General features: G+C 39.8%; 16 protein-coding genes across 16 annotated transcripts; 7 read left to right on the forward strand and 9 right to left on the reverse strand.

The window, feature by feature from the left end:
• Positions 1–13: 13 nt before the first annotated feature.
• Positions 14–2,557, reverse strand: ZRG8 (Zrg8p; the record flags this gene model as incomplete). Its single annotated transcript, XM_037287047.1, has 1 exon — positions 14–2,557. The coding sequence occupies one exon, from the start codon at positions 2,555–2,557 to the stop codon at positions 14–16; it is 2,544 nt and encodes an 847-aa protein (XP_037142942.1).
• A 697-nt stretch (positions 2,558–3,254) lies between these two features.
• On the reverse strand, positions 3,255–4,403 carry NCS6 (Ncs6p; the record flags this gene model as incomplete). The annotated part of the gene is made up of 1 exon (XM_037287048.1): positions 3,255–4,403. The coding sequence occupies one exon, from the start codon at positions 4,401–4,403 to the stop codon at positions 3,255–3,257; it is 1,149 nt and encodes a 382-aa protein (XP_037142943.1).
• Positions 4,404–4,594: 191 nt separating this feature from the next.
• On the reverse strand, positions 4,595–5,662 carry VAM7 (Vam7p; the record flags this gene model as incomplete). Its single annotated transcript, XM_037287049.1, has 1 exon — positions 4,595–5,662. One exon carries the CDS (start codon positions 5,660–5,662, stop codon positions 4,595–4,597), a length of 1,068 nt encoding a protein of 355 aa, XP_037142944.1.
• Positions 5,663–5,856: 194 nt separating this feature from the next.
• SKI8 (SKI complex subunit WD repeat protein SKI8) lies at positions 5,857–7,134 on the forward strand (the record flags this gene model as incomplete). The annotated part of the gene is made up of 1 exon (XM_037287050.1): positions 5,857–7,134. One exon carries the CDS (start codon positions 5,857–5,859, stop codon positions 7,132–7,134), a length of 1,278 nt encoding a protein of 425 aa, XP_037142945.1.
• Positions 7,135–7,645: 511 nt separating this feature from the next.
• CLG1 (Clg1p) lies at positions 7,646–8,950 on the reverse strand (the record flags this gene model as incomplete). Its single annotated transcript, XM_037287051.1, has 1 exon — positions 7,646–8,950. The coding sequence occupies one exon, from the start codon at positions 8,948–8,950 to the stop codon at positions 7,646–7,648; it is 1,305 nt and encodes a 434-aa protein (XP_037142946.1).
• Positions 8,951–9,728: 778 nt separating this feature from the next.
• Positions 9,729–12,074, reverse strand: KIP3 (tubulin-dependent ATPase KIP3; the record flags this gene model as incomplete). The annotated part of the gene is made up of 1 exon (XM_037287052.1): positions 9,729–12,074. One exon carries the CDS (start codon positions 12,072–12,074, stop codon positions 9,729–9,731), a length of 2,346 nt encoding a protein of 781 aa, XP_037142947.1.
• A 472-nt stretch (positions 12,075–12,546) lies between these two features.
• MDM34 (ERMES complex subunit MDM34) lies at positions 12,547–14,409 on the forward strand (the record flags this gene model as incomplete). Its single annotated transcript, XM_037287053.1, has 1 exon — positions 12,547–14,409. The coding sequence occupies one exon, from the start codon at positions 12,547–12,549 to the stop codon at positions 14,407–14,409; it is 1,863 nt and encodes a 620-aa protein (XP_037142948.1).
• An 83-nt stretch (positions 14,410–14,492) lies between these two features.
• Positions 14,493–14,747, reverse strand: BOL2 (Bol2p; the record flags this gene model as incomplete). Its single annotated transcript, XM_037287054.1, has 1 exon — positions 14,493–14,747. The coding sequence occupies one exon, from the start codon at positions 14,745–14,747 to the stop codon at positions 14,493–14,495; it is 255 nt and encodes an 84-aa protein (XP_037142949.1).
• A 160-nt stretch (positions 14,748–14,907) lies between these two features.
• On the forward strand, positions 14,908–15,783 carry NIF3 (uncharacterized protein; the record flags this gene model as incomplete). Its single annotated transcript, XM_037287055.1, has 1 exon — positions 14,908–15,783. One exon carries the CDS (start codon positions 14,908–14,910, stop codon positions 15,781–15,783), a length of 876 nt encoding a protein of 291 aa, XP_037142950.1.
• Positions 15,784–15,916: 133 nt separating this feature from the next.
• Positions 15,917–16,507, forward strand: HG535_0B02620 (uncharacterized protein; the record flags this gene model as incomplete). The annotated part of the gene is made up of 1 exon (XM_037287056.1): positions 15,917–16,507. The coding sequence occupies one exon, from the start codon at positions 15,917–15,919 to the stop codon at positions 16,505–16,507; it is 591 nt and encodes a 196-aa protein (XP_037142951.1).
• Positions 16,508–16,757: 250 nt separating this feature from the next.
• On the forward strand, positions 16,758–17,876 carry HG535_0B02630 (uncharacterized protein; the record flags this gene model as incomplete). The annotated part of the gene is made up of 1 exon (XM_037287057.1): positions 16,758–17,876. The coding sequence occupies one exon, from the start codon at positions 16,758–16,760 to the stop codon at positions 17,874–17,876; it is 1,119 nt and encodes a 372-aa protein (XP_037142952.1).
• A 217-nt stretch (positions 17,877–18,093) lies between these two features.
• Positions 18,094–19,926, reverse strand: ARB1 (ATP-binding cassette family ATPase ARB1; the record flags this gene model as incomplete). Its single annotated transcript, XM_037287058.1, has 1 exon — positions 18,094–19,926. The coding sequence occupies one exon, from the start codon at positions 19,924–19,926 to the stop codon at positions 18,094–18,096; it is 1,833 nt and encodes a 610-aa protein (XP_037142953.1).
• Positions 19,927–20,190: 264 nt separating this feature from the next.
• Positions 20,191–21,438, forward strand: COG1 (Golgi transport complex subunit COG1; the record flags this gene model as incomplete). Its single annotated transcript, XM_037287059.1, has 1 exon — positions 20,191–21,438. One exon carries the CDS (start codon positions 20,191–20,193, stop codon positions 21,436–21,438), a length of 1,248 nt encoding a protein of 415 aa, XP_037142954.1.
• Positions 21,439–21,693: 255 nt separating this feature from the next.
• Positions 21,694–22,527, forward strand: SDT1 (nucleotidase; the record flags this gene model as incomplete). Its single annotated transcript, XM_037287060.1, has 1 exon — positions 21,694–22,527. The coding sequence occupies one exon, from the start codon at positions 21,694–21,696 to the stop codon at positions 22,525–22,527; it is 834 nt and encodes a 277-aa protein (XP_037142955.1).
• A 96-nt stretch (positions 22,528–22,623) lies between these two features.
• On the reverse strand, positions 22,624–23,784 carry KRE29 (Smc5-Smc6 complex subunit KRE29; the record flags this gene model as incomplete). The annotated part of the gene is made up of 1 exon (XM_037287061.1): positions 22,624–23,784. One exon carries the CDS (start codon positions 23,782–23,784, stop codon positions 22,624–22,626), a length of 1,161 nt encoding a protein of 386 aa, XP_037142956.1.
• A 208-nt stretch (positions 23,785–23,992) lies between these two features.
• VRG4 (GDP-mannose transporter) lies at positions 23,993–25,012 on the reverse strand (the record flags this gene model as incomplete). Its single annotated transcript, XM_037287062.1, has 1 exon — positions 23,993–25,012. One exon carries the CDS (start codon positions 25,010–25,012, stop codon positions 23,993–23,995), a length of 1,020 nt encoding a protein of 339 aa, XP_037142957.1.
• Between the last annotated feature and the right edge of the window lie 66 nt (positions 25,013–25,078).

Raw genomic sequence — 25,078 nt, forward strand, 5'->3', positions numbered from 1 at the left:
TATGATTGTTCTCTTAGCGCAGCCTGACAGGAGAGTTATCTACCGAAGTGGAGCTCTCCTGAATGGGGCTTAGAGAATATTCATTCAAATATTCTGGAACTGGCTTGTTGAAAGAATTTGTAGGAGTTACAGGATTATTTTTGTTGTCGCCTGTCCCATTTGGCGATATAACGTAATTGTCGTTTTCTAATGAAGAGTCCATGATTGTATTATGCAGCGGTCTCTGCTTTTCAGTCGGTGACCGATCCCATGCATGATCGAAGAATGTTACAGTTTTATTTTTTATTTCTAGCTTGTTTCTCGTTGGAGTGCTTTCTTTGGCAACTCCAGTAGGCTGATCAGAATAACTATGTGTGCTTCTGAATGATCCTTTACGAAGGGGTGACTTGAACATATTTATTTCCTGATCGGAGTCTGAGAAATCAAAATCCTCAGGAACGGTATTGATTTCATCAATATAGTCATCATCAGGAATTTTTTGTTTTTCATTATATTTGTCTTCTTCACTTTCGTCGATAAAGTAGAGGTTACTCATGAATCCAGGAATCTCAGAGTCTAAATTGCTGCTCAAGTCATGGAATTTAAGTAATTGAGACCTAGCAGGCCGCGGCAGGCATTGTCCGCTGCAATTAATATTGAGATGTGGATCTAGTGTCACGTTGCTATTTTTGATGTTCGCGCCTTCCGCTGGAGATGAGACAAGAATACGAACAGGCGTTTTTGGTAGAGTTCTGGATTCGCTATCGTTCGCAGCCGAGCTGGACTTCGCGTTATCCTTAAAATCAGCATAATTGTCATTCAGATATATCGTAGGCCGACTTGACTCAATTTCTTCGTCATCGGAGCTGTAGTCGCTCCTTGAAATTTCCCCGGGTATCCCATCATTTTCACTATCATCATCGCCATCATCCAAATTGAAGATATCGGAAAATGATTTAATGTTAGCTGTCGTTTTTTCTTTTACTTCTCCATTCCTTACGCTTGATGAAAATCTCGCGCTACTGGGTCCTGGACTGAAACCGTGCAGAAGAGATGATGCTACCAACGGTCTATTTGAGAGATTCTTCAATTCCGCTCGAGTCTCTTCAAAATTTTCGGGATCGAAATTTGATTGCTGATTAGATGACGTGTGATCACCTGCTCTCTCTATATTCTTATCAGAGAGAGCAGAATGATCAGTACCATCAACGTCACCTACTTCCTCTTCATCATCATCTGTTTCATCATCAGACAATGCCAGTAAATCATTATATGTTTTTTTCGGCTTTAAGGCATTTGTGGATAATGCTGACGCTCTTAAATTATTAGATGGAGGTAGCGTATTGGGGGAGAGATTAGCGTTGATATTGTTGGAGGGAAATTCCATATCATCAAAACTATCCTCATAGAAGTTCATATCCTCATCGAAATTCTCATCTTCGTACATGTCATCAATATACACAGACTCCACCGGATCTGGTTTTGAGTAATATTTGATGGATGATGTCCTCCCATTTATACCGTTTATCTCGAAGGAAAATCTAGAAGCATCGTCGTCATCGTCGTCATAATCGTTCTCATCGAAGGGTGTCAAATTTTCTGATGTACTATCGCGTTCGCTATCACTTCTTTTTGAACGCGATGTTCCTTGTGTATGACGTGTTGTACCAAGATAGTCTTTACCAGAGTCCTTTCTTATTTCATAAGACTTTTCGTTGGTAGAAAGTCCACCAGTGAGACCATTCAAATGTGTGTTTTCATCCTCTTCTGATGAGACTGAATTCTGAGAGTCTTCTTGTTCCGATAGTTCTTTGTGTAAAATTGGCGTCTTGGAGGTGGAAGCCAATAGTTGAAGACTCACTGCTGAGCTCTTTTCTAGATGCAAAATATCATCATGCGAATGTATTCTCACCTGCCTGTTTTTGCTCTTCACTTTTGAAAGCTCATTGTAAATGTGCTTATCTCGGTGCTGTGTATCATCTGTCCCTCGTGTTGTATTGTGCGTATTCTCATTGGAATATGTGGTGGAGTAAGACATAACAGATCCTTTTCGCAAGCTCGAGATCCTCACGGCTGGCTCAAGATCAGACCCATCTGAACTTGATGTGGACGGATTGTTCAACCTTATAACTGTCTGTGTATTTTTTGACTGGTCTCCCCACGAATGAGTAACAGTGCCCTTAATCGCAGGAAACTTCGAGACGTCTTCGTTTGAGCTCGAGTGTTCACTTTTTCCCTCCCATCTCTTCACTTGAGGCGTCCCGGGTGCACTTGAAGACTCTTTGGGACTAGAGGAATGAATATTCATTTGTGCATTCAAATTAGTCGCTGAGCTCTTTTTGAACAACTTAGACGTGAACATCTTTTTATTGGCTAGTCGATGAAATGGCTCAAAGCCTGGGGAGTATTTGACTCCATTGCCATTATTTGATGTATGTGATGGCGTTGTGGGTACAAGTACTAGTGGATCCACCGAAGACGTTTGTGAATAGAGAAGATCACCACTCGAAGTACTCGTTTTTAGGGGGCTCTCATCCAAGGAATTGGCCTTTCGATGAGATTTTATAAATGAGCGCATAGGTCGCAAGGCTGTTTTCCTCGCTAGTCAAAAGAGTTTTGAATGTGCTATTGCAAATCTTCACAGCAGCCTGTCAACTTTCTTACTGTTGGGTCCATGCGTGCGAAATGTAATGGCTTCCCGGACTCTCAAAGATCGAAACAAAAAACAGAGAACTTTCTTTGCGCATCAGCAGCTAACAAAAGAAGTAGACGAATACGTAAGTCTTTCAATCACAGCTTGTTAATCAAACATCGTCACTTTGTTTGTACAAAGAAATATGCTTGTTTAAATCGGTATAAAAATATCAATAGTAATTTAGTAGAGTTTCAAAAATGGTACTGATATCAAGTGGTGCAACCTCGAGGTTGTGAAGAGAAGTGAGGAAACTGAATCTCCTTGTAATCAGATCACCTTGTACTTTACCGGAACTTTCCATTCCTTTTGCTTCATCTTGACATTATACGTTGCATCACTTTTAGGTTTAGTTTAGAACTATCAGTGGACTGCTGGAGGAAGACTATGTAATTCTGATTATTGCAGAGAATCGCACCTCAGAATGTGCTGTCAGAGCGTTTCGTTGCGTTACGTTGCGTAGAGAGCCAGAGGTCCAATTATGAGATGCAATTCTAAAATGGCGATTACACTTTTACGTAATTTTGTCTACCTAATGCACAATGATATGTGCTATCCTACGCCAACTGATCGCTGCCCTACCCTAGAATGACAAACGTTCTAGTGCTCTTGTCAAACGAGCTGCACCTGCCACGGAAGTGTCTTTTTCCAGCGAAACTTTTGCCCTATTTTTCTCCAACCCTTCTAGCAGTATGCAGGCTTTGCAGATTCTATTACTTGACAAATATCCACAACGTTCACATTTGCCACCGTCGATAAACCCCGCTGTAGTATTTCTTTGAAGCTTAACAGATCCATCACTTCGTACCTCCACAGGTTGCTGTTCCGAGGCTGATCTCAGTTCATTTTTGCTGCTTTTTTTCGGTTTAAGTATCAAATTCTCACCGCTATGTATTATATCAATGATGCAGCTTGGTCTGATCAGTTCTAAGTTTTTCATGAGTTCTCTAGCGGTTCCTCTAAATGCCTCAGGTGCATATGAACATTCAGTAGAGAAATAATCTAGTTTTTTGTAATGTGCATATAAAACAATCTCCTTCTGATAAGAATACTTGAAAGGTTTCGATCTTTTTATAGGAGACCCAGAGCTTTGAGTTATAATTGCAGTTGATTTCTCTAATCTTGCGACATCACCGCGAAAGATATTCATCAGAACTGTTTCTGCCATATCATCCGCATTATGTCCTGTAACTACATGACTTATACCAAGTTTTGCCGCACCACGATCCAAAGCCTGTCTTCTGAAAACGCCACAATACGTACAGCTGCTTCTAACTCCAGCACATGCCACAATCTCATCCATAGTCCAATCGTATAAGTCCCTGTAGGACACAATCTCCAATGGAAGATCATACTGCACCTGATTCCTTTTCACAGTGGCCAGCGAGTCGTCCCGGTAACCAACGATACCCTCATCAATGCTCAACAGTACAATATGGATACCGTAATTATACCGATCATTCAGTAATTTCAAAACATATGCCAATACAGTCGAGTCCTTTCCGCCTGACGCTCCAACGGCAACTTTCTCTCCCTTCTGGAACAGATTGGCGCAAACGATAGTATTATGTATCTCTGTTTCAAATACATGGAAAAAGCACAGCTTACAAATCCGTTGCAAGTTTTTCGGTCTTCTAATTAGAGCCTTGCGACAATGGCATATTTCACACAGTTGAGATACCTTTATCTTCTTAGCCCTATTAACCGGATCAGAAGGCGGAACGAAGGACATTTTCCAAAAAAAGAGGCACTTACAGTGGAGTTAGTAATACAGAACTCTGATATGCTTTACTGCTCACCTTCTTTACCAAATATCTGAGGTGATGAATTAAAGCATTGAAATACTTTTTTTTTTCATCGCATTAAAAAATGTGATGGATGAGCTAAGATCAAACGCAACCTGTGGGGTTCGAATGGAGGGATTCAATCACTATTAAATTGTTTTGCTCTTCTATTAGCAGTGCGTAACTTCGAAGAAGTATTGTCTATGTCATTACCGAGAAGATCCAAGAGATCATTTTGTTGAGATAATTCTTGGTTCATCTCGAGCGAGAGTGCTTTTTGGCGTTGAATAATCATATGCATTTGCCCTAATTCTTGATCTTGCTCCGCAATTTTGTCCTTATGAAGCTGCAAAAGTTGTTGCTTATTCAGCTGCAGTGTTTCTTCAGTTTCTCCGATTCTCCTTCTACCAGCTAACGGTTTTTTTGGAGACTTCGGCTTTGCAACACCAGTGAATAAAACTGTCTTCTCGTTGCCGATATCAACTGCATCATTTGAGGTGATTTTACCCAGACCTGAGTGTAAGGCCATTTCATTAATATCTGATTTTAGTGCTTGCAGCAAGCTGTGGCGTCTATTCAGTTCTGTTTCGTTGAGTAGCCGAGAACGCCGTGTTGCGTCAAGTGCATTTTCCAACTGGTAAAGGGACAATCGTAGTTTCATTAAATTTCTTGTATTATCAGAGCTGCCGTCCTTCTTACACTGAGACAGAAGTGTCTTTGAATCTCTGAAGCTTATCATCCACTGAGACGGATCGCCTAAATCCAGATCAGTTCTGTCGTCGATTTGGTTAGGGGTTACGTGTGCATTAGTTTCATTCCAACCAGCAGGTAGTTTAAGGAAGCTTGCCACTAGAGGTGAATTTTTCCACTTAGTATCAAAAGAATCGTTAAGCATATCGCGCAAGAATTTTGCGAGTTTATTCTTCCGTGACTCGATAACTTCAGATGAAAGTTTATTTTTCGACCATAAACCAAATCCACGATTTGGTAGATCATAAGGCAGCTCTGTTCGGAATTCTTTCTCTAATTTATTTTTCAAATCCCAGAATTCTGAATAGCGTCTGAATACATGTTGCTCAAACGTCTGTCTGACACTGTTTTCACCAGCTCGCGTTATTTTGACGTTCACACCATACAATGCATACGACTCGTTGATGATTCGAACGTCATCAAAAACTACATCAACCTCACTCCCTCGATGCACCATCGTTGCACCTTTAAGAATGCTTTCTATTAGCACTGCATGCGTTTCGCCGCTTAGGTTTTATTTATTCCGGCAAGGCTTTAGTTTCTTGCTTGTTTAAATTACGAGAAGAAAAAGAGGATATGAGCTGAAATTGGGTTCAGTCAAAGAAAGTATATAAAACTTAATAAATTGTGCATAGACTCATTGATTAGCTCATGTCGAACGTATTTATCTCAACAGCCAATTGTGGCAAAGCTCATGATGCTGATATATTTGGATTGAGTGTGTGCAACCCATATACAGTAACGTGCTCTGGAGACGGTTCAATCAAGCTTTGGAAAAATAATCTACTGGATAACGAATTACCGAGGAATAACTATATCCGCCAATTTGTTCACAAGACAGGTGTTCACCACGTCGAAGTCTTTCATTCTGTAGAAAGAGGTGGAAATGAACTCTGTATCATAGCATGCGTGTCATTTTCAGGTCACATTTTCTTCTATAACGTTGATATAGAGTCTGGAGATCTGAATGAGCTCAACTTACTTTCTCCTAAGGAGGACAAAAAGTCATATTGGGCAATTAAATGGTACAAGAGTGATGACTCAAATATATGTCACCGCTTTGCTGCCACAGATGTCAAAGGCTCGACATATGTGTGGAGGTTTCATCCATTTGAAGAAGAGCTGGATGAAGAGCAAGCTCAAAAAGAAAAAATGAAAAGGGAAGCAAAAGCCAGGAGAAATGGAGAATATGTACCCGATAAAGATGCTGAAATCGATTCTACATTCAGATCGGCAACTGTACGCCCACATTTAATGCTAGATGCGGAAATCCCTGCACAAAAGCCAGCATTTGCGACTTGTATTGATATTTCATCATCTGGATTGATAGCGACAGGGTTTTCCAACGGTAACGTGGTCATCTCACAATTAAGAACATTACGACCCATACACAATTTTGAAGCATTTGGCATACAAGGAATTGAACAAAACAGCAATACCGTGAGGGACGTGAAATTCTCACCATTAGGAACGATCCTTGCTGTCGCTAGCGACTCAGGCTCATACGGATGTGTCACAATGTATGAGACTGAGTATGGTGAAAGAATAGGATCTTTAACCGTTCCAACGCACAGCAATCAGGCAACTATTGGGGCATTTGCACACAGTGGTTGGGTATTTGGCTTATCATTCAATTCCACAGGTGAATTTCTGGCCAGTTGTGGATATGACAGTAAAGTTAGAGTTTGGGACGTAAAATCGAGAGAACGCGTATCGACTTTGAATATAACCGCGAGCGACATTGAGGAAGAACAAGAGATACTGTTAGAAGACGAGCACGGGGATTCCTTGAAGTTTCCGCCTGTAATGGCAGTTAAATTTATCAATAAAGGTGTTCGTAAGGGAATGGGCAGCGATACAAACGAAGGATTATGCTGTGTCTGTATGGATAGAAGTGTAAGATGGTTTAGAGAAGCTGGCGGCGCATAATGGTCTCGCTTAATTCAAAAAATTTATCAATTTCAAACTTAAAGAGCACATCTTATGCGCCGCTATAAAGCAAAAAAGGTGTTAAATTCATAGGTAAAGCTTGGGTTAACATTTAACCCTCAATTTATTCATTATTACTGTAAAAAATTGTATACTCTTTAGAAAAAGCACACCTGAAAAGATTAACCAAAAAAAAATATGTAATAAGTAAACCCAAAAAAAAAGTAAATTGCTTCATTCTTGATGTTGTTATAGTATTACATCAAAGGAAGTTTGCGTTTGAAAAATAATAAATTGTATGCTAAACGAAGGAAAACCAGAATCGCTAAAGCTTCGTCTTGGCTAGACAAATCTGAGGGTTGAGAATTGATCAAATGAACAATACAGATCCTTCAGATGATCTTTAATTCAATTTCAAGAGCAATGAGGAATGAAACGTCGGCAGGTGGCGGCAGAAAAATAATAGGCAGAAAAACAAATGATTATTTTGCAAGAGATTGTTCCTCAATAATCAATAAACAGCAGAATAACAATAATAACTGCTGTCCATTTGAGCCAGTTTCGAAGGATTGTGGAAATTTTCGTCGACAGTCCACGATCTATTAGGAGAAACCCCCATATTAATCGATTCCACATTTGGTTGCTGCATTCCATATTGAAAATAGCTTGGATTATAATTGGTACTACCATTCATACCAAAAACACCAACACTTTGAGAAGTTTGGATACGATTAATGGGAGAGCTATTCATCACACCAATTCTGGAACGATTACTATGAAGACAATCATTTGGATCTTCGTTATAGTAACAGGGAGATGAATAGATATTTGCCTTTAATTGGGCCGGTGTTTGATAGCCAGACAATGGTGATAAGTAGTTATCAGTAGAATGAGGTGTCGGTAACAAATTTGGTGGAGATGGACATCTTTTATCTTGACAAAACAATTCAAAGGAGTGAGAAAGTTTTTCATATGAAGTAAACTTGTCTTGAAACAATCTCCATTCAAGTACTTCTAGCCACTCTTTTTCATAGTCATTAACAGAATTCAGAGTCATTCCGGTTGCCTGAGTCCATGACTTATTAGTAAAGGTCTTATCATCATTAAATTTATTGGCTAGAACTAAAGCAATCATTGTATTTTGATAAATAACATTTACCGATTTACCTCCAAGACTTTCGATGCCTTGGGGCAATTTTGAAATGTACTTATGCAATAAATCTATTGCCAAAAATATGGTAACTGATGGCAATCTCGTAGCATTTAGAACTGAAGAGACGCCCTTAGTAAAAAGATCGATATTTTCGGTAGAGTTTGTCTCTCTTATGATAGTGCTCGCATCAGTACCGAATGCAATATATGCATTTTTGACAACGAAATCTGAAATCAGATCCAAATCATAATCCAAAAATTGATTTACACCACCATTGACAGATTCCTCACGAGCAACAGGTTCTTCGATAGCCAACGGTGGTAATATGGGAGCAGGGGGCACACCATAAAACATTCCCATAGGAGGCAAAGTCGCCTGTGGGAAACTACACGTATGGCGATGACAGGCATGAGGATGATGCTGAATAGGTGGTGGCACCAGTCCTTGATTAAAGTAGGACTGTTGATGTGCCATCGGATGCACGGGCTGCTGAACAGGATGCTGCATGGGCTGTTGCTGATAATATCCGTAAGGATTAATCGTTCCTTGGTTACCTGCAGCTAGATAGGTTGGCCCTTGTTGCTGTTGTTGCTGATTCATTGGAGCTCCATGACGAACACCACTGTTGGCAACATGGCCTGGATAATACATGAACGTAGCCATGATCCTGGATTAATGAAAAAAAAAAAATCAACAAAAAAAATAGATAAAAAAAGCAGTTAAGTGTAACAGGACAAATTAAATTAATAACTGTCTCTCAGAAAAGTCTTTCCGGTTGAGAAAGCTCCAAAAAATGTTACACCGCTAAAGATACCAATAGCACGCTCCCTCTAGTGTTTCGATTATAAATCACCGAGCAGAAGCTAGCTTGGAATCCAGTAAAAGAAATAGGCTAGACGCTGTTCAACTTAGTGAATAGACCTACTCTAATGTAATGTGTATATTAAAGATCACAGAAGAGAATGAAAAATAGTAATAACAAAAGGTGAAAAATGAAATTTTGCTACCGTGGGTTAAGATCCAAAATTAAACACAAATATGTACTATCTTTGACCACAACTCACCAAAAGTTCCGTTTTATTCCCTTGGTATTAGCACCGTTTCCCCTTTCTCTGAAGTTTAATACACAACTTGAAGCAGTTTCTATAATCCTTTTTTATTAATAAAAAAAGAAGAAGAATGAGTTCTTGGACTCTTCAAGAGAGATCAAGGAAAACTATAAACATCCATTACATGAAATCTTTATTATTAACGTTGGTTATATGTGCAAACATAAATCAGTATCACGGAGTGATTCACCACCCGGCACAGGTGAAATTTTTTTTTGTTTCTTTTCACGATTTCCGCTGGGCCACAATAAGTTGGCCGCAGGATCATTGAGGACGTATGCAGTTTTCTTTGGCTTTTGGCTTTTAGCATGCTCGGAGGATGTTCGTACACTTCAATTAGTGTTGGACAGCAGTTGTAGCGTAAGCAGGGAGTTTCTCACGGAACGGTTCCGATTACTTGGTAGGAGGTCGGAGGAGGTGTTAATGTCTTGCATACTGACATCGACCTCCGCAGGATCGGGTCCAGTATGGAGATCAGCATGGATGTGAGGTGGAGGTGGAGGTGGAGGCGAAGGCGAAGACGATGGTGAATTTGGTGCAGATGGTGCGGATTCGGTTTGTTGATTTACCTGAGACGTGTCTGTATCGAGCCAGCGCACGGTCTTTGTGATGGGCAGTCTTTGCGGTGAACGTGATGATTTTGATAGGGATGAGGAGGAGGAAGAGGACGATGGCTTACTCTGGATCAAGAATGATTGGCCAAATTCTTCGAATTCGTCATCAATCTTGACTAGATCGTTGATTGCTGCTTGAACGTCTTGTTTCTGTATTATGCAGCACGACAAGCATTTGAGCCTGTGTGACAGTGTCTTGTCTTGAAGTAGTTTTTCGAGCATCATTGAATATTGGACGAGAATTTCGTTCCTGATCATTTCCGATACGTGGTCTAATCTAGATTGGAAGAACGCAAGGTCTCGCAGATTGCTCCAGTTCTCCATCTCTTGCAGTTTTTTCAGAGACACCTCATGGCAGTTTTTGATGGCTAAATCGAGTTCATCTGGTGAATCGAATTTCGCTTCTAGTTCCAAAATTTTCCCCTGCAACTGGTCGATCAACAATCCGCAACTATCTGTGATTGCAATCGTGTTGGGTTCATTCCTCACTATCTCAATAATGTTGGCGATCTCCAGTATAACAAGCTGTAGGAAACGTCTTTTACAAAGCACCAGCGATTTGATTGACTTCGCGTTCTGATAATTCTCCATGGTTTCATAACTTCTGGTAACAGCTGAAATGCAATCTTCAATTGCCATATGAATCTTTTCCTGTGAAACCTTGTGTCTTTTTAAATTTAAAGCGACTATGGTTGCTTCTCGGTTACGTAATTGATCAATTTCCCTCTTTTGCTCTGAAATTGTTTTCAAATATGACCCAACATGTCTATCTAAAGATTGCTGATTCCTTAAAACCTTTGTTCTGATTTCTTTCGCACGATTTGCATATTTTAATGTGTTGAGAGTTTCGTCATAATGAGTACTGCTTGGTGATACACAGACTATCATTACAGTTTTACAATTTCCACCTAGTGAAAATTTCAAGAGCCTTGTCAATTTCGAATCTCTGTAGGGCACATGGCACGTCCTGCGTGTTCCGTCACTTATGCAAAGTGCATTTATACAATTTCCCAGTGCTAGCAAAGATCTGTTAATATTAGCTCCCTCATGCAATCTTTGTCCTCTATTTCTTGTTGAAGCAGCTCTTTCGCTTCCAGCCAGATCAATAACTGATAAGGTTGCAAAGGTATGATTCATTGTTAAGTCCATTGACTTATCACTCTGCATTATATGGATTTGCAAAACTGCGTGCGATCTTGATGATGTTTCGTTGGCGTCGGTTGGTGATGTTGTTCGATTCATATTACCTCTAATTACGAGATCCATAACCTCTTGCACATTTGTTGGCTTATAGAGCGAAAGATTCGTAACAGTCGTTCTATTCTCACTATCCTCTCTTATAACCAGTTTTTTTGATGATATTTCAGGGTTTAATAGATCACGAATGGTTTCATTGTATATTTCCAGATACGACAAGGAAATCTCGAAATCTCTACTATCTCTCAAGTCATCCATTTTAATGAACAATTCCTGCATAGCCTGAAACACTATACCAGGTTTTTCAGACGTTCCAGAAACCGTATGCGTCTTGCCGCAACCTGTTGCGCCATACGCAAAGACAGTGCTGTTGAAGCCATCCAATACTGAATCAAGTAAAGGTCTTGTGGTGCATTCGTATACCTGCTCTTGTGTTGCAGTTTCATCAAATAGCCTGTCAAAAACAAATTTGGTTTCACCACCATTCCTTCGAAGTCTTCTTCTGCTTGCCCTCTTGAGTGAGTACATAGAATTTAGAACTGTATCATTTACCCTACTAAGAGGGAGGCTATCGGCAGGGTCAAAAATCAACATTTTGTCGTCCACGCATTCAACTACCTTTCTTATGCCTTGTGGTCTCAGCATTGCTGGTGGCCTCACGGACGATTCTTCTGTGAATTCGCCATCCGGCTTGTGGCCATTTAGCACCTCTCTTGGCAGTGACAGATTGGTATCACCGAGTCTCGGAAAACTCTTCACTTCAGCATCGTTAATCAAATGTGACAATTCATCCTCGGTAAATGGCCTGACCCTAACGGCCACCACTATTGAAGATTGATGAATATCTTTCAGAGTAAAATTCAACATGCTGGCTTTTGTTCTTCAAAGCAATTCTTCAAAATTATGACTCTGAGACAAACGAAACGTCTTTTGCACACTCAGAAGCAGTAATAACAACTCAGGTGGTTTTGAATTGGACCTTGGAATTCCTTGAGTCCTTATGTTCTAAATAATAATCTTTGTTTACTAAAATATATCATCTCTTTAGGCGCTTAGCGTTTGAGCTCAATTTGTTACCCGAATGAGAAAGGCATTTTTTATGCGGGAACAAAAGTTCGTGATCAGGATGACAAGTCAAATCAAGATCAATATTAGCTCCCAGCCCTAAGAGACTAAGAAGTGAACAGTAATAACTTTAGATTTTTAAACTGTTGCGCTACTTCTCATTTTAATTTGACTGTGCCATTGCAAAGGTGATTTCGAAAATTTTCATAGATCAAAAACACAGATTATATTGCAAATTCAGCTCTTTATATGAAATTTCAGAAATTATCTTAATATGTCATTCAGATTCAATGCTGAGGTTTTCAAAGATAATTCTTTCAATGAAAATATCAAGGAGAAATTAACAAAGGCTTTGAACTCATCTACTTCCTCCTCCTCGTCGCCTGTTGTAACTAGATCAGAGACTTGTGGAGAGGCGCCATATGCAGGCTGTTCCGATGCAGTGCCTCTAGGAGCGGCTACGGTCACAGAACAAAGAACTCCGCAAAGTAGGGGATCGACGACAACAACTACGACTACTACCACGATATCTCCGAAGACAAGATCAACTATGTCTTCCAAGAAGTTGGATATTCTGAAAAGTGAAATTATTGTCAGTAAGGTGAATTTCCCTACAATGCCGGAGCTTGAGATCTTGGATTTGGATATTAGCGCCCAGCCCAGGTCTCTCGTCAAAGGAATCTGCAAAATATCGTGCAGAGACGCGATGCTACAAATTCAGACTGAAATTGAATCTAATTTGTTATTAGTATATTCGGACTATTCGCCAGATTTTACCACTCCGACTATGATCTGTAAGGATTCTTTCACCATTCCCATTACTATGGTTTTCAGCGAAATTCGTCTTGAGGCAATAACTAATCTGTTTGTAAAAAATTCAGGTATCGGAATATCCTTCAATGATGTGAATCTCGATTTCAAATTTGATTGCTCCATTAAAATTCTGCAATCAACCATAGAAAAAAGATTAAAAAAATCAATGCAAATGCTATTTAAAGAGGTGTTGCCCAGTGTTATTTTCAACATGTCCCAAACTTTGTTTACAGCAGAGGAAACAAATAGGAATGTCATTGAAGGAAGTGACAAAGGGGATGAGGAAAGAGACTGTACTAAAACAGTGCCATTGTTGAAGGTCATGTTAGAAGAATCAGATTTAGAACTCTCTCCGGCCAACATGCTTCGACTCTCGACTTTGATATCATCACGTCAAACTCTTTCATTAAATGCTACTGTGTTAAATGTTCCATCAACAATCCCTGGGTGTCTCGAGAGACAAAACTTACGACGGTTCAACTCAAGAATTCCCTCCTTGTCAAACTACTATGCTAATTTTTGTGAGAAGAAAGAGAAGCCTGCTGATATGAAGAGATCAACGTCTTCTCTGGTATCAAACTATGCATTTCATGAGGCAGATCAGAATATTTTGCCCGCAAAAGTCCTAGAGGGAAATGCTTATGATTTAAAGACAATAACAAGTATTCAAAATCGTGTATTTGAACGGAGCACAGATGAGAATGTTCGTCCCAGAAGAAGAAAAATCAAGATTGCAAAGTCGAAAAAAAGCAGTAATCATGAAAGTCTCAAGGATAAAGATAATACAAATAGAGAACCATCCAATGCTTCAGGAGAGGGTGAAACCACCGAAGTTGATTCCCCATTAAGCATACAGAGTGAAGATCCTATTTTAACAGCGCCTCGTCCACTTAAGCTCATTAAGCCGTTTTCATTAATGACTGCTCCTTGTAGAAGCGAGTTTGAAAGCAGAGCTTACTCCCCTGCGACACTTAACTCTGTGAGTACTTTGAAGTTGCCGGTAAATTTGAATCCGATGTATTTTTCGCAGACTGATAAACCTTCATTAAATTTTGAGCCACAGATAGTAGTATCAAGAGCAAACTCCCCAAGAAAACTCAATTTACTGGAAGAAACGAATTACTTCAATTACAGACCAGAACTCCATAAATTGAGGTCTACAATATATTCTCCTCTGGGGAAGAACAACGCTGTTTTACTCTCTGGAAAAGAGCTTTCAGAGCAAAGACAGCTCTTTGAGAAAAGGAGGTTAAGCTTTGTTGGATTGAACTATAAGGGAATTAACTGGGGAAGTGATGATGAGCCACCGCCATATATCATTTGATGAAAATTTGCAGAACTTATTTAATGATACATAACGAAACTCTTATAGCATTCGCTTGCAGATGAAATGCGCACGAATGCTGTTTAAACTACAATTTTCTTCCATTCGCTCTCCGTGTAGCACTTGCAGGTGAATGCATGTATCTGTGCAATCTCATTTTTAAGGGCTTTGTTGACTAGACGATTTCTCATTAGTCTATTCTTTCCTTCAAAAGTGTTGCTTACAACAACTACATCGAATGACTGACCGCACCCAGCAGATATATCTGTAACAATAGAGCTGAATAAATCTGGAATATTGGACTCGAGCCTCGATTTAAGATCTGATTCAGTCACCATATTAACATAAAGAGGATTTTCGGTATTTGTACATGCAAGTTGAAAAATGTGTTTTGTTCTTGCTCATAATACGGCGATGCTTTAATATGAAATTTTTAGAAGCCTTTTCTTGGCCTCTACTTAAAACTAGAGTATGTCAAGGTAATTCGAAAAGGATCAAATGAGCAAAGCTATATCGAAATCTCAGTTGAAAGTCATCACAAAAGCTATCAATAAACACTATCCATCAAGCTATGCGGACAGCAGTTGGGACAATACTGGTCTTTTGATTGATTGTTCAAAAAACGAAAACGTTACAACCGAAGTAAAAAAACCGTTAGTTTTACTCACTGTTGATTTAACGTCATCGGTTGCGCAAGAAGCAATTGAACGTGATTGCAATGTAATTCTTGCCTACCACCCCTTCATATTCCCAAGCTGGAAAAACCTGAATCCGTCACGTAATTCCCAGCACGATAGCGCCATCAAATTAATACAGCAGGGCATTTCCGTTTATTGCCCACATACCGCCGTTGATGCAGCCAAGGATGGAGTAAATGATTGGCTTTCCCATGGCCTAGTCGCTCACGAGCGCACAATGATCGCTTCAAGTGAGTCTATTGAGTCTATTAAGGATAAGCCGATAAATGGAGAAGATAGCACAGAAGTGGGATATGGCCGTTTGGTAAAACTAGCCAGCCCTTTGACTTTGAAACAAGTAATTAAGAACGTCAAGAACTCTTTGGGAATAGACCACTTACAAGTTGCATCTCATTATGAGCCTGCCAACCATTCGATTAAGACGATCGCACTATGTGCTGGCAGTGGCAGTGGTGTTTTCAGATCTCTGAGAGAAGATGTGGACCTTTATTACACTGGAGAGCTTTCTCACCACGAAATATTGAAATATAAAGAAATGGGCAAAAGCGTAATCATATGCAACCATTCGAACACAGAACGTGGTTATTTAAGAGAGCAAATGTGTCACATACTGAAAAGCGAAGGTGTTGACTGCATCGTCAGTGAGAATGATAAGGACCCTCTTAATGTAGTCTAAATATACTTATTTACTGAGTTTTCTTACACAACAATTTTTTTGGCTTCAGACCGAACACGTTAAAGAGCTTCTGCAACTTGACATTCATAAGATGCACAGCGAAATACAGATACGGTTCTGAATAGCAATCCCAATGGATCCGTACAGTTTGAAAAGGGACAATAGAAAAAAGTTTCAAGACAAGCAGCGACTGAAGCACCGTCATGCTACCCCCAGTGACAGAAAATATAGAGCATTAAACCGACAAGAGAAAGAAGGTGAAAACAGTCAGAGTAATGAAGATAAGGACGAAGAGGAGGTCGAGCTGGAAATCCCCTCGAATGAAGCAAGATACCACGAGGACATAACTATGGCATTTGGTGATGCAGGAGAGGAAGAGAGGAATAGCATCGCCAGTAAAAGGTTGAGAGACATCCTCAAGGAAAAGGCGGAACAAGAAAAGTTTCAAGACAATTTGCCGCAAAACGAGTCCTCTCAAGCACGTATCACAACAAAAGGTTTACAAACTATGGACATAGCAGATCTAAATCAACTTCTGGGAACTAAAAACAATACCAATCTTACTCCTGCTCCTCGTGCTGCGCAGCGCAATCACCAACTCGCCACTTTAGATAAACAGCAATCCGTCGAAAGCCGTGACAATCGCAAAAACAAAGAATCGGCAACTTCCAATGTTCCTAAGGATCTGATAGCAGCTCAAGATTTTCTCGATGATCTCATATAGCTGTTATTCGCTGACTGGAGTATGGCATTATACAATTTATCACCTATAACGATAATTTACTTATTGAGTTCAAAGAGATAACAATCAAGAGCTAAAGCTCAGTGTAGCGATATGGGGAGCACTAACTGTTCTAAGCCTATATATTGAAGAAGTACAACCGATAACTAAACACGTTTTATTTTTAATAAATTAATACAGTATTTGAACACATTCTTCTCCTAAGTCTACATTACCTAACCTTAAGACGAGAATGTCTACGGATACCATGTATTTTAATAGCTCGAGGCTGATGCCAGCCTCGAGCAAGAACAAGAATAATAGTGTTGCAAGATTGGATAAAAAAAGTATTCAGGCCGCAAAGAAAAATAAGGTTAGGCAGGAAACCATGGATGTTAGTCTACCTGATCCTCAAATTTTGCCTAATGGTGAGAAGCCAAATTTTGGTAACTCAAAATCTCGCCGAAAAGCAAGAGATGGATTGGCTCCCAACAGGAAGAGCAAGAATGCTACAAAATCTAAAGTTGCAGCTGATGAAACGGATGCAGCCGAGGTGACGCAGCATCTCAAGGATATGTATTTGAAGTCCGGTGAACCAAAGCCTAAACCCAAAAACAGCAGAAAGAGACAAGAAAAACGGAACAGTAGCACTACCAGTGTAAGCAGTGGTGCTGATTCATCCTCTGCAGACTGTGCTCGATGTGATGAGACCAGTCGTGAAACGCCAGTTTCGACTCTTTCGGCTAAGTCAGTGCCTCAACCAACCAAGCAAACTTCACCTCCGATGACATCACCAACGCAGTATTCAAACAGTAGTGTTGTTTCGCCACTGCTTATGAACCCAGGTCTTAACGCTGGTATAAACGTGGGTATTATCTCAGCACGTCCACCATCATCACCAGTGTCGCAAACGCAATTTCAACAACAGCAGCAAATGCAGCAACCACAGCAACCGGGCTTCGCCGGATATCCATACGGTAATTATTCCTTTGCGTCACCATTTAATGCACCTCAGTTTATGGCACCACAAACGCCTTTGATGAATCCTATGTATCCGCAGCCATCTTTGCATCAGTTACCGGTGATGTACAGAGCGCTTGACATTCAACAACATCAAATGGAACAAAATTATTTGCAACAAGCCCAAAATCACCCATATCAGTCATTGCCACAAAATCACCAATATCCTCGCCCTGTTAGCGCTCCCTTGGGATTGGACAAAGTTCCCAAAGTATTAGAGTCTAGCGCTATTACTGGTCGTTCAAAGCCATATGAGAATCAGCCTCATGGAAGTAGTAAAACATTTGCAGGGGCCTCATTTGCATCAAAGGATCCCAAGGTTCATAAATTGCCCAAACCAAGCTTTACATGAATGAGGCAGTTGCGTTGACAGGGAGAGGTTTTTTTTTTCACCTTTTTTTTTTGGTTTCGATTAGTTTACAGCTTGAGCAAGGATCTGGTATCACTTTCCTCAACCTGGTCATTCGATTGAATAGACATTGTAGATAAATATGGAATTATTAGATTACACAAGTTTATGTATTGTTCTGCGCAAGGCAGGGTGTTTGTTCGAAAGAGATATATTATAATCACAAGACAACGTTCTTGGCAAGCTTGTTCTTGTATTGTAAAATGGAACCATCCCATCTAGTGGCTGTTTTATGTTCAACTACAAAAATGTCCTTTGCAATCTTATCAAGCAGTCTAAAATCATGTGAAACAACAACGACACCACCATTGAATTCCTTAATAGCATCAGCCAAAGAATCGATTGTTGGAATGTCCAAACCGTTAGTAGGTTCGTCCAGTAGCAAAACATTGGGCTGTTCCAATGCCAACAGAGCGAAGACAACACGAGAACGTTGGCCCTCTGATAGTGTACCCATTTGGACAGTTTGTCCTTCACCAGTTAAACCATAACGACCCAATTGCCCTCTCCAATATTGGAAATCTTGAGAAATTTGTGGATACTTGTCACGAACAAATTCCAAAGCTGATTTGGTCAAATCCAATTGATCCTGTGAATGTTGAGAGTAAACACCCAATTTAACATGGGTATGTCTCGAAACACGGCCACCTTGTGGTGTTAATTCACCAGTCATGATTTTTAATAAAGTAGATTTACCAACACCATTTGGACCAACTAGTGCAACTCTGGAATCCATATCAACACCAAAATTCAAATGTTCGTATAAATTATTTTCTTTGTTCCCATCATAAGAGAAACTGATATCATCAAAAGCCAAGACAGGTGGTGGTAATCTTTCTACCGGAGGGAACCTGAAAGAGAAAACTCTATCACCAGCAACGGGTTGAATTAAACCATCAGCCTCCATTTTGTCAAGGATCTTTTGTCTTGATTTGGCTTGTCTCACCAAGTTAGCGTATGTACCAGCTGATGCAATAAATTTCTTGATATGAGCAATTTCTTCCTGTTGTTTACTGTATTGTTTCATTTGATTTGTTTCCAATTCTGAACGGGTCTTAACATAGGAATCATAATTACCACCATACGCCATTAACTTTTGTTCTCTCATATCAATCATGTTGGAACAAACACCATTCAAGAAATCTTGAGAATGGGAGACCAAAACTAAGGTTCTATCAAATCTTTTCAAATACTCTTCTAACCAAACACAGGCTTCCAAATCTAAATGTGCGGTTGGATCATCCAATAATAGTAAAGTTGGCTTGACAAATAATGCCTTTGCTAAGGCAACACGCATTTTCCAACCACCAGACATATCTTTAGTTTTCTTCAAAATAGTTTTGGCATTGAAACCCAAACCGATCAAAATGACGGCTGCTCTACTCTCAAAGGTATCAGGGTCCAAGGAATCCATCTTTTCGTAGATACCGTCCAACACATCTGATTCTGGACCATCCTCGATGATAATGCGTTCAACCAAGTCTTCCAATCTCTTTAACTCGGCTTCGGCTTCTCTAACAACATATTCCAAAGCGGACCACTCACTTGGTTCAGCTGGTTCATCTAGCAAGTAAATGTCTATGTGTTCAGGAATTGGGTATTCTCTTGTAGCCAAGGCCTTCAAAAATGTAGACTTACCGCAACCATTTTCACCTAAAAGCCCATATCTACGACCATAATTGAGTTCAAGAATAGAGTCCTGAATCAAAACTTTACCGTGGAACAGTAAGGAGACAGATGATAGCTTGATATCTCTTGAAGTCTCCAAAGAATCTAGAACACCTGTGACAACACGATCAGAAAGACCATGTTCATCTTGCTGTAGTTTTAACTGGTTAATTTCCTTGGCAGCTAACTCTGCCTCATCTTCCTCTACTTTCTCTTCCTTCTTCTTACCAAGCTTTCTGACGGTTTTACCGTCCGCTTTCTTCTTGGCTTCTCTTTCAGCCTTTTTTGCGTCTCTTTTCGCTTTGGAAGCTGATACTGGTGGCATTTTCTCGTCTAGTTTACCTATTCTCAGTCTATGAATGATTTTGAGGTCGCTATCGAACTATGAAACGTTGCTTTTAAACTTGCTCTCTTTCTCAATGATGTTCAATTGAAAACTTTTCATTTCCAGTTCGTGCGTACGCACGAGCGCCTTGCAAGTTGCAATTGTGAATATCGAACATCTAAGATGCAAGATGAAAAACAGAGTAAGGTATAGGTGTTTGATGACGACTGCAAGAGGGCGGTGCGTTTAAATGAACTGTTTGGGATGAGTGGTCTTGGACTTGATGTTTTCGGTGATAGGGTAGATGAGGCTCTGGACTCCAAGGTTCTGGACTTGTTCAGAGAGCATACCGTAGTGGAGGTCAAGGATATCAAATTGGAACTATCGAATAAGATTGAGAAGAGCCACAGAAGATTTACTCAGGAATTGCAAGAGCACTTTCGCGATATATTGACTGTGACGAATGAAGTAGGAGAACTATACAGGTTTTTGAAGGACGGCGACTCTCTTTTCATGGACCTTTGTTTCAAAGATAACGTGTATGGAGTCGACAAGTTACCAGAGCTACATCATGAGCCAATTGCTACAAATCTGAGGCGAAAGAGCACGACAGTTACTTGCTTAGCACCAATGTCACCCGTGGTCTCCTCTGCAACGAGCGTATTATTGGTGTCCAATTGGACGCTCGCTATCACTGATTTCGTTTCGCGCTTTACTGCTTCATCAAACCCTGGTAAACTATTTGATAAAACTCTTCAAGAATTTGAGAATTTGAGGAATCATATCGCTCAGCTTCATCCATTTAAGAAAATTATTTTATCGAAATGTCATCAATTCTTGTCATTCATCAACGACGATGAGGCCAGTCATAATATTTTTACCTTTAATCAATGGGCCAAGCTTTACAATTTGATACTGAGGGACGAGCCACCTGTTTTCGAATGGGATTCGGAACAGCTTAAGGCGTTCGACTCGCTCTTATTCGACACCACCCTTGCTAATTATACAGAGGATCTACTGAAGGATGAACAAGTACAGGAGTTTGTAAGATCTGCAATTTTTCAGTCGAAGATGAGTGAAAAGATATTGAAAAGCATCCACGTGCAGCTCATGGAGTTGGATGACCTATTGAAAAGTGGCCACGATGTCTCGCGCTCGTTGTCGCACCTTCACAAGCTTGCCTCACGAGATACAACAGCTTCTGACATCGTCGACGAATCACGTTTGTACGCTGAAGGACTTGTGACTGATCAAAGAGTGGCCCTTTACAGACTTATAACATCAATTACTGATAAGTTACGTAGCCTGAAGGTCAATAGTGGTGGCTCAAATCAGATGGCCGACCTGAAATCTCGCTTGATTGAGAAACTACAACAGTGTCTGCCGTCCGAACTGCCAGGGAGTACCGCAACTCTCAAAATGGATGACATGATATCAGATGTAATGCGAAGACACAACGATGAAAACTATAGGATATTTATTGAGAGGCAGATAAAACGGCTACGAGAGTAGTGACAGTAATGCATTTTTGTACTTAGCTTTGTATTCTTATCTCATTTGCGTTTTTTTTTCGGACGCATTTTGACTCATACATTGTTTTTGATATGTGATTAAAACGGAGTACATCTTGATAATTTAGTTAAAGAACAAATGCAGCTGATACATCTATTTCACTAGGTTGCATTTCTGTTCGTTGGTTAATAACGGACTCGAGTATAGAATTACCCATTCCACAATACGTAATCTTCTCTGTGTAAGTTTTGCGAGATGACTATTTCAAAGGACTACCAGCAAATCTACTACGAGCGAGTCAGGAAACAGCTCAGGATTAATCAAGAGCATTTGGAATCACTGGATTATCCAGGATCTAGAGTCACTTTTCCTGTCGATTGTAAAGAGCTTCCAAAACCAGACTCCGATCTGAAAGTATTTTTTTTCGACATTGATAACTGTTTATACAGGCGTTCCACGCGTATCCATGATTTGATGCAAGTATCTATCCATGACTATTTTAAGACGGAACTAAACTTAGACGATGAGGCGGCGCATAATCTGAGACGGACCTACTATAGGGACTACGGATTAGCTATCCGAGGATTAGTTATGTTTCATGATATAAACGCCATCGAGTACAATAAGATGGTTGATGATGCTCTACCCTTACAGGACATTTTAAGACCAGATTTAGCTCTTAGAAAAGTACTACAGGATTTAAGGGCAAGTGGGAAAATTGACAAACTCTGGCTTTTCACTAATGCATACAAAAACCACGGTCTTCGCTGTGTAAGGTTACTGGGCATTGCGGATTTATTTGATGGAATTACGTACTGTGACTATGCACAGGAAGATAATTTGATCTGCAAGCCAGATCCAAATGCATTTGAAAAGGCAAAAATGGAAAGTGGTTTGGGCCAGTATAGCAATGCCTGGTTTGTGGATGATAGTGGGAACAATATACAGCAGGGAATTGCACTTGGTATGGGAAAGTGTATTCATTTGGTGGAAGATGTTGTTGATGAAATCTTGGGCGCCAATCCCAAGGGTTCTGCAGTTATTAGTGATATAACTGATCTTCCTAAAGCTTTCCCTGAATTATTTTAGGAGGAATTTATAGACTTGAAACAGCGTGTATACTGATAACAAATATTACGTACATTTTAACAATCCATTGAATAGAAATTTCGTCTATTGATGAGTTTAGATTTTTCTAAACATATTCAAAATGCCTTTCAATAACGTTAACTCAACTTCGCCATTCTCAAGATCTAAAATATCAGAAATGCACTTTTCGAAATACCTGATGCATTTGTTGTCGCCAAATGGTATACCGTCTGGTCCAACCACGACAAGAATGTAGTAAAGGAGAGTTTCGTATGATTTTGCGTCCAGTAAGTCATCAAACACGCTTGTTAACTCTGAAAGAAACGGGATATCTGGAGACTTGCATAATATACATTTTAACAGTGAACATCGTAAGGAGGGTATCAATCTCATTAGCCTATAATGCATGAAATAGTCATCATTGTTGACTAGCTGTAAATAGCATGTCAAAAATTTGCTCTCTGGAAACATGTTGAATACCCTGGTGCACCATACAACGTCACACTCTACAGATTCATAAACTTTTCTGTCCATTATGAAACATATGAGACTTTTCAAAAAGTAAAGTGAATCATCTTTATATTTCAGCAATGTATCCATCATAATTTTAACTGGAGTCAGCTCGCATAATGTATCGTACTGTCTTGCCTTTGAAATTGTTATCCTGTCATTGTATAATGCTTGAATTTTGAGATCACTGACGCCAAATGATCGAATTAGGTTCCTTAACGAGGAATCACTCTGAACAAATGTTGAGTCTTCCGTAATGAAGTGCCAGTCTACATATTTTTGAGAGATAGTTTCTTTCGCAATCATATCGATATACGAGCTGCTAACATTGGGTTTCTTTAATAGCTGTCGTATTTTTTTCTTTCTCAGAGCTAATGGACTTGTCTGCCCTGCTTCTTGAGCTTGATTATTTACCATTTGTTCTTTCAACGAATTGATCTTTTCGATTGAGGTGGTAATATCAGGATCATAGTGTTGCCCTAAATCAAATTTCCGTAATGAGATCGAGCCATCAGAATTCGAAGAGTGGTTCCTCTTTGCAATTTTTTCCTCACTTTCTGTACTTGCCAGAGAACGTTTAGTTAGAGTGCGTGTCAAAATCTTATCCTTGATACCGCTATCCTCATCAATTTCGTCATCGCTAGACAGTTCAACTGAGGTGGAGGAAAGTGTTTCTAGATCACTGACATTGCGTGCAGTTTGAAGAGGTGAATCGGGTAAGGACTCTTGAGAGCTTAGTTTACTCATGCAGTTATCGTTAAAACTATGTCTTCACAATCTTCCGCTACAGTTTTTTGTGTGTTTGCCTTCCCTCGCATTCAGCAACATACCGCCTAACACGCTTTTAAATAGTATATGTGATATTCAGAAAAAATGTATATATTCAAGTCCCTTATGTACGTATTTAATGTGGTAACACTATAAAAGCTTCGGGAAACATTGTTGAAATCTATGACTATTTCACTGGTTGCTGACGTTGCGTCTTCTTTTGCTTTGCAACTGCATACACAATACCAGACAAGAACCCGATGAAAATAGATAAAATGGATAAAAAGTTGTTGGGAGCATCAAAGAATATTAACCCGGATAACGCAATTGGTAATTTATTCAAAGCGCCAACCATTGAGTAAGTAGTAGAGGAGGTAACACGAACACACCAACCAGAACAGTAAGAAATGCCGACAGAAGCCAAACCGGAGATAATCATTGCAGTCAAAGAGTCTTGAGATAGATTTATATTCAAATTTGCCGAAGACCAATCTTCTAAAAAGAAAGACGACAATAATAGAATTGGTAAGGCCAAAATATTGTTGTAAAACATCGTGTCGAAATCTTTGAAGTTAGTCAACTTGATTCTTTTTCTCATAATTAATACGAAAGATGCAGACGAGATACAATTGGCAAACATCCATAAATAACCCACACTGAAGACGGAACCGGCACCGGAACCAGTTTGCGCCAACTCTTCAGCCAATTTTTCAGCCTTGGCACTTAGGTCTTGCTTATCACCCAAAGTGGCAACCACAGATGATAAAACCATAAGCATAAAAGAAGAGAGTTCCATTGAGGTGACAGAGCCACCAAAAAACAAAACTTCACCATACGCAATCAAAATTATGGTCAAGTTTTTGAAGATTGTGTAAATTGGAACGGCCAAAAACTGTAGAGCCTTGGATGAAGTATAGATCATAATCACCAACAAAATTGAGATCGGTAGCCAATTTTTGGCGTCCGTTCTGTTCAAAGGACGAAATTTAGCATATCCCAACCCCTTCAAAACAACCAAAGCCAGTGTGCACACCAAAGATTGCGCAAAAAGCATAATAAAGTTCATATTGAATCCCTCAATGTTCACAACATATTTATTAGTGACTGTCATCAAAATAGATGATGCACAATATGATAGAATAGAGATTGGTCCCGAGTTGGCAACATGGCTGAATGCGTTTTCATTAGTAACTTTCAGATCCGACATTCTGAATACTTTCTTTTTCGCTCACCCTAATTCTAAATCCAGTAACAAGAAGCGTAAGCTTATTTT

Source organism: Zygotorulaspora mrakii, chromosome 2 (genome assembly GCF_013402915.1).
Source record: "Zygotorulaspora mrakii chromosome 2, complete sequence".
NCBI classification, from domain to species: domain Eukaryota; kingdom Fungi; phylum Ascomycota; class Saccharomycetes; order Saccharomycetales; family Saccharomycetaceae; genus Zygotorulaspora; species Zygotorulaspora mrakii.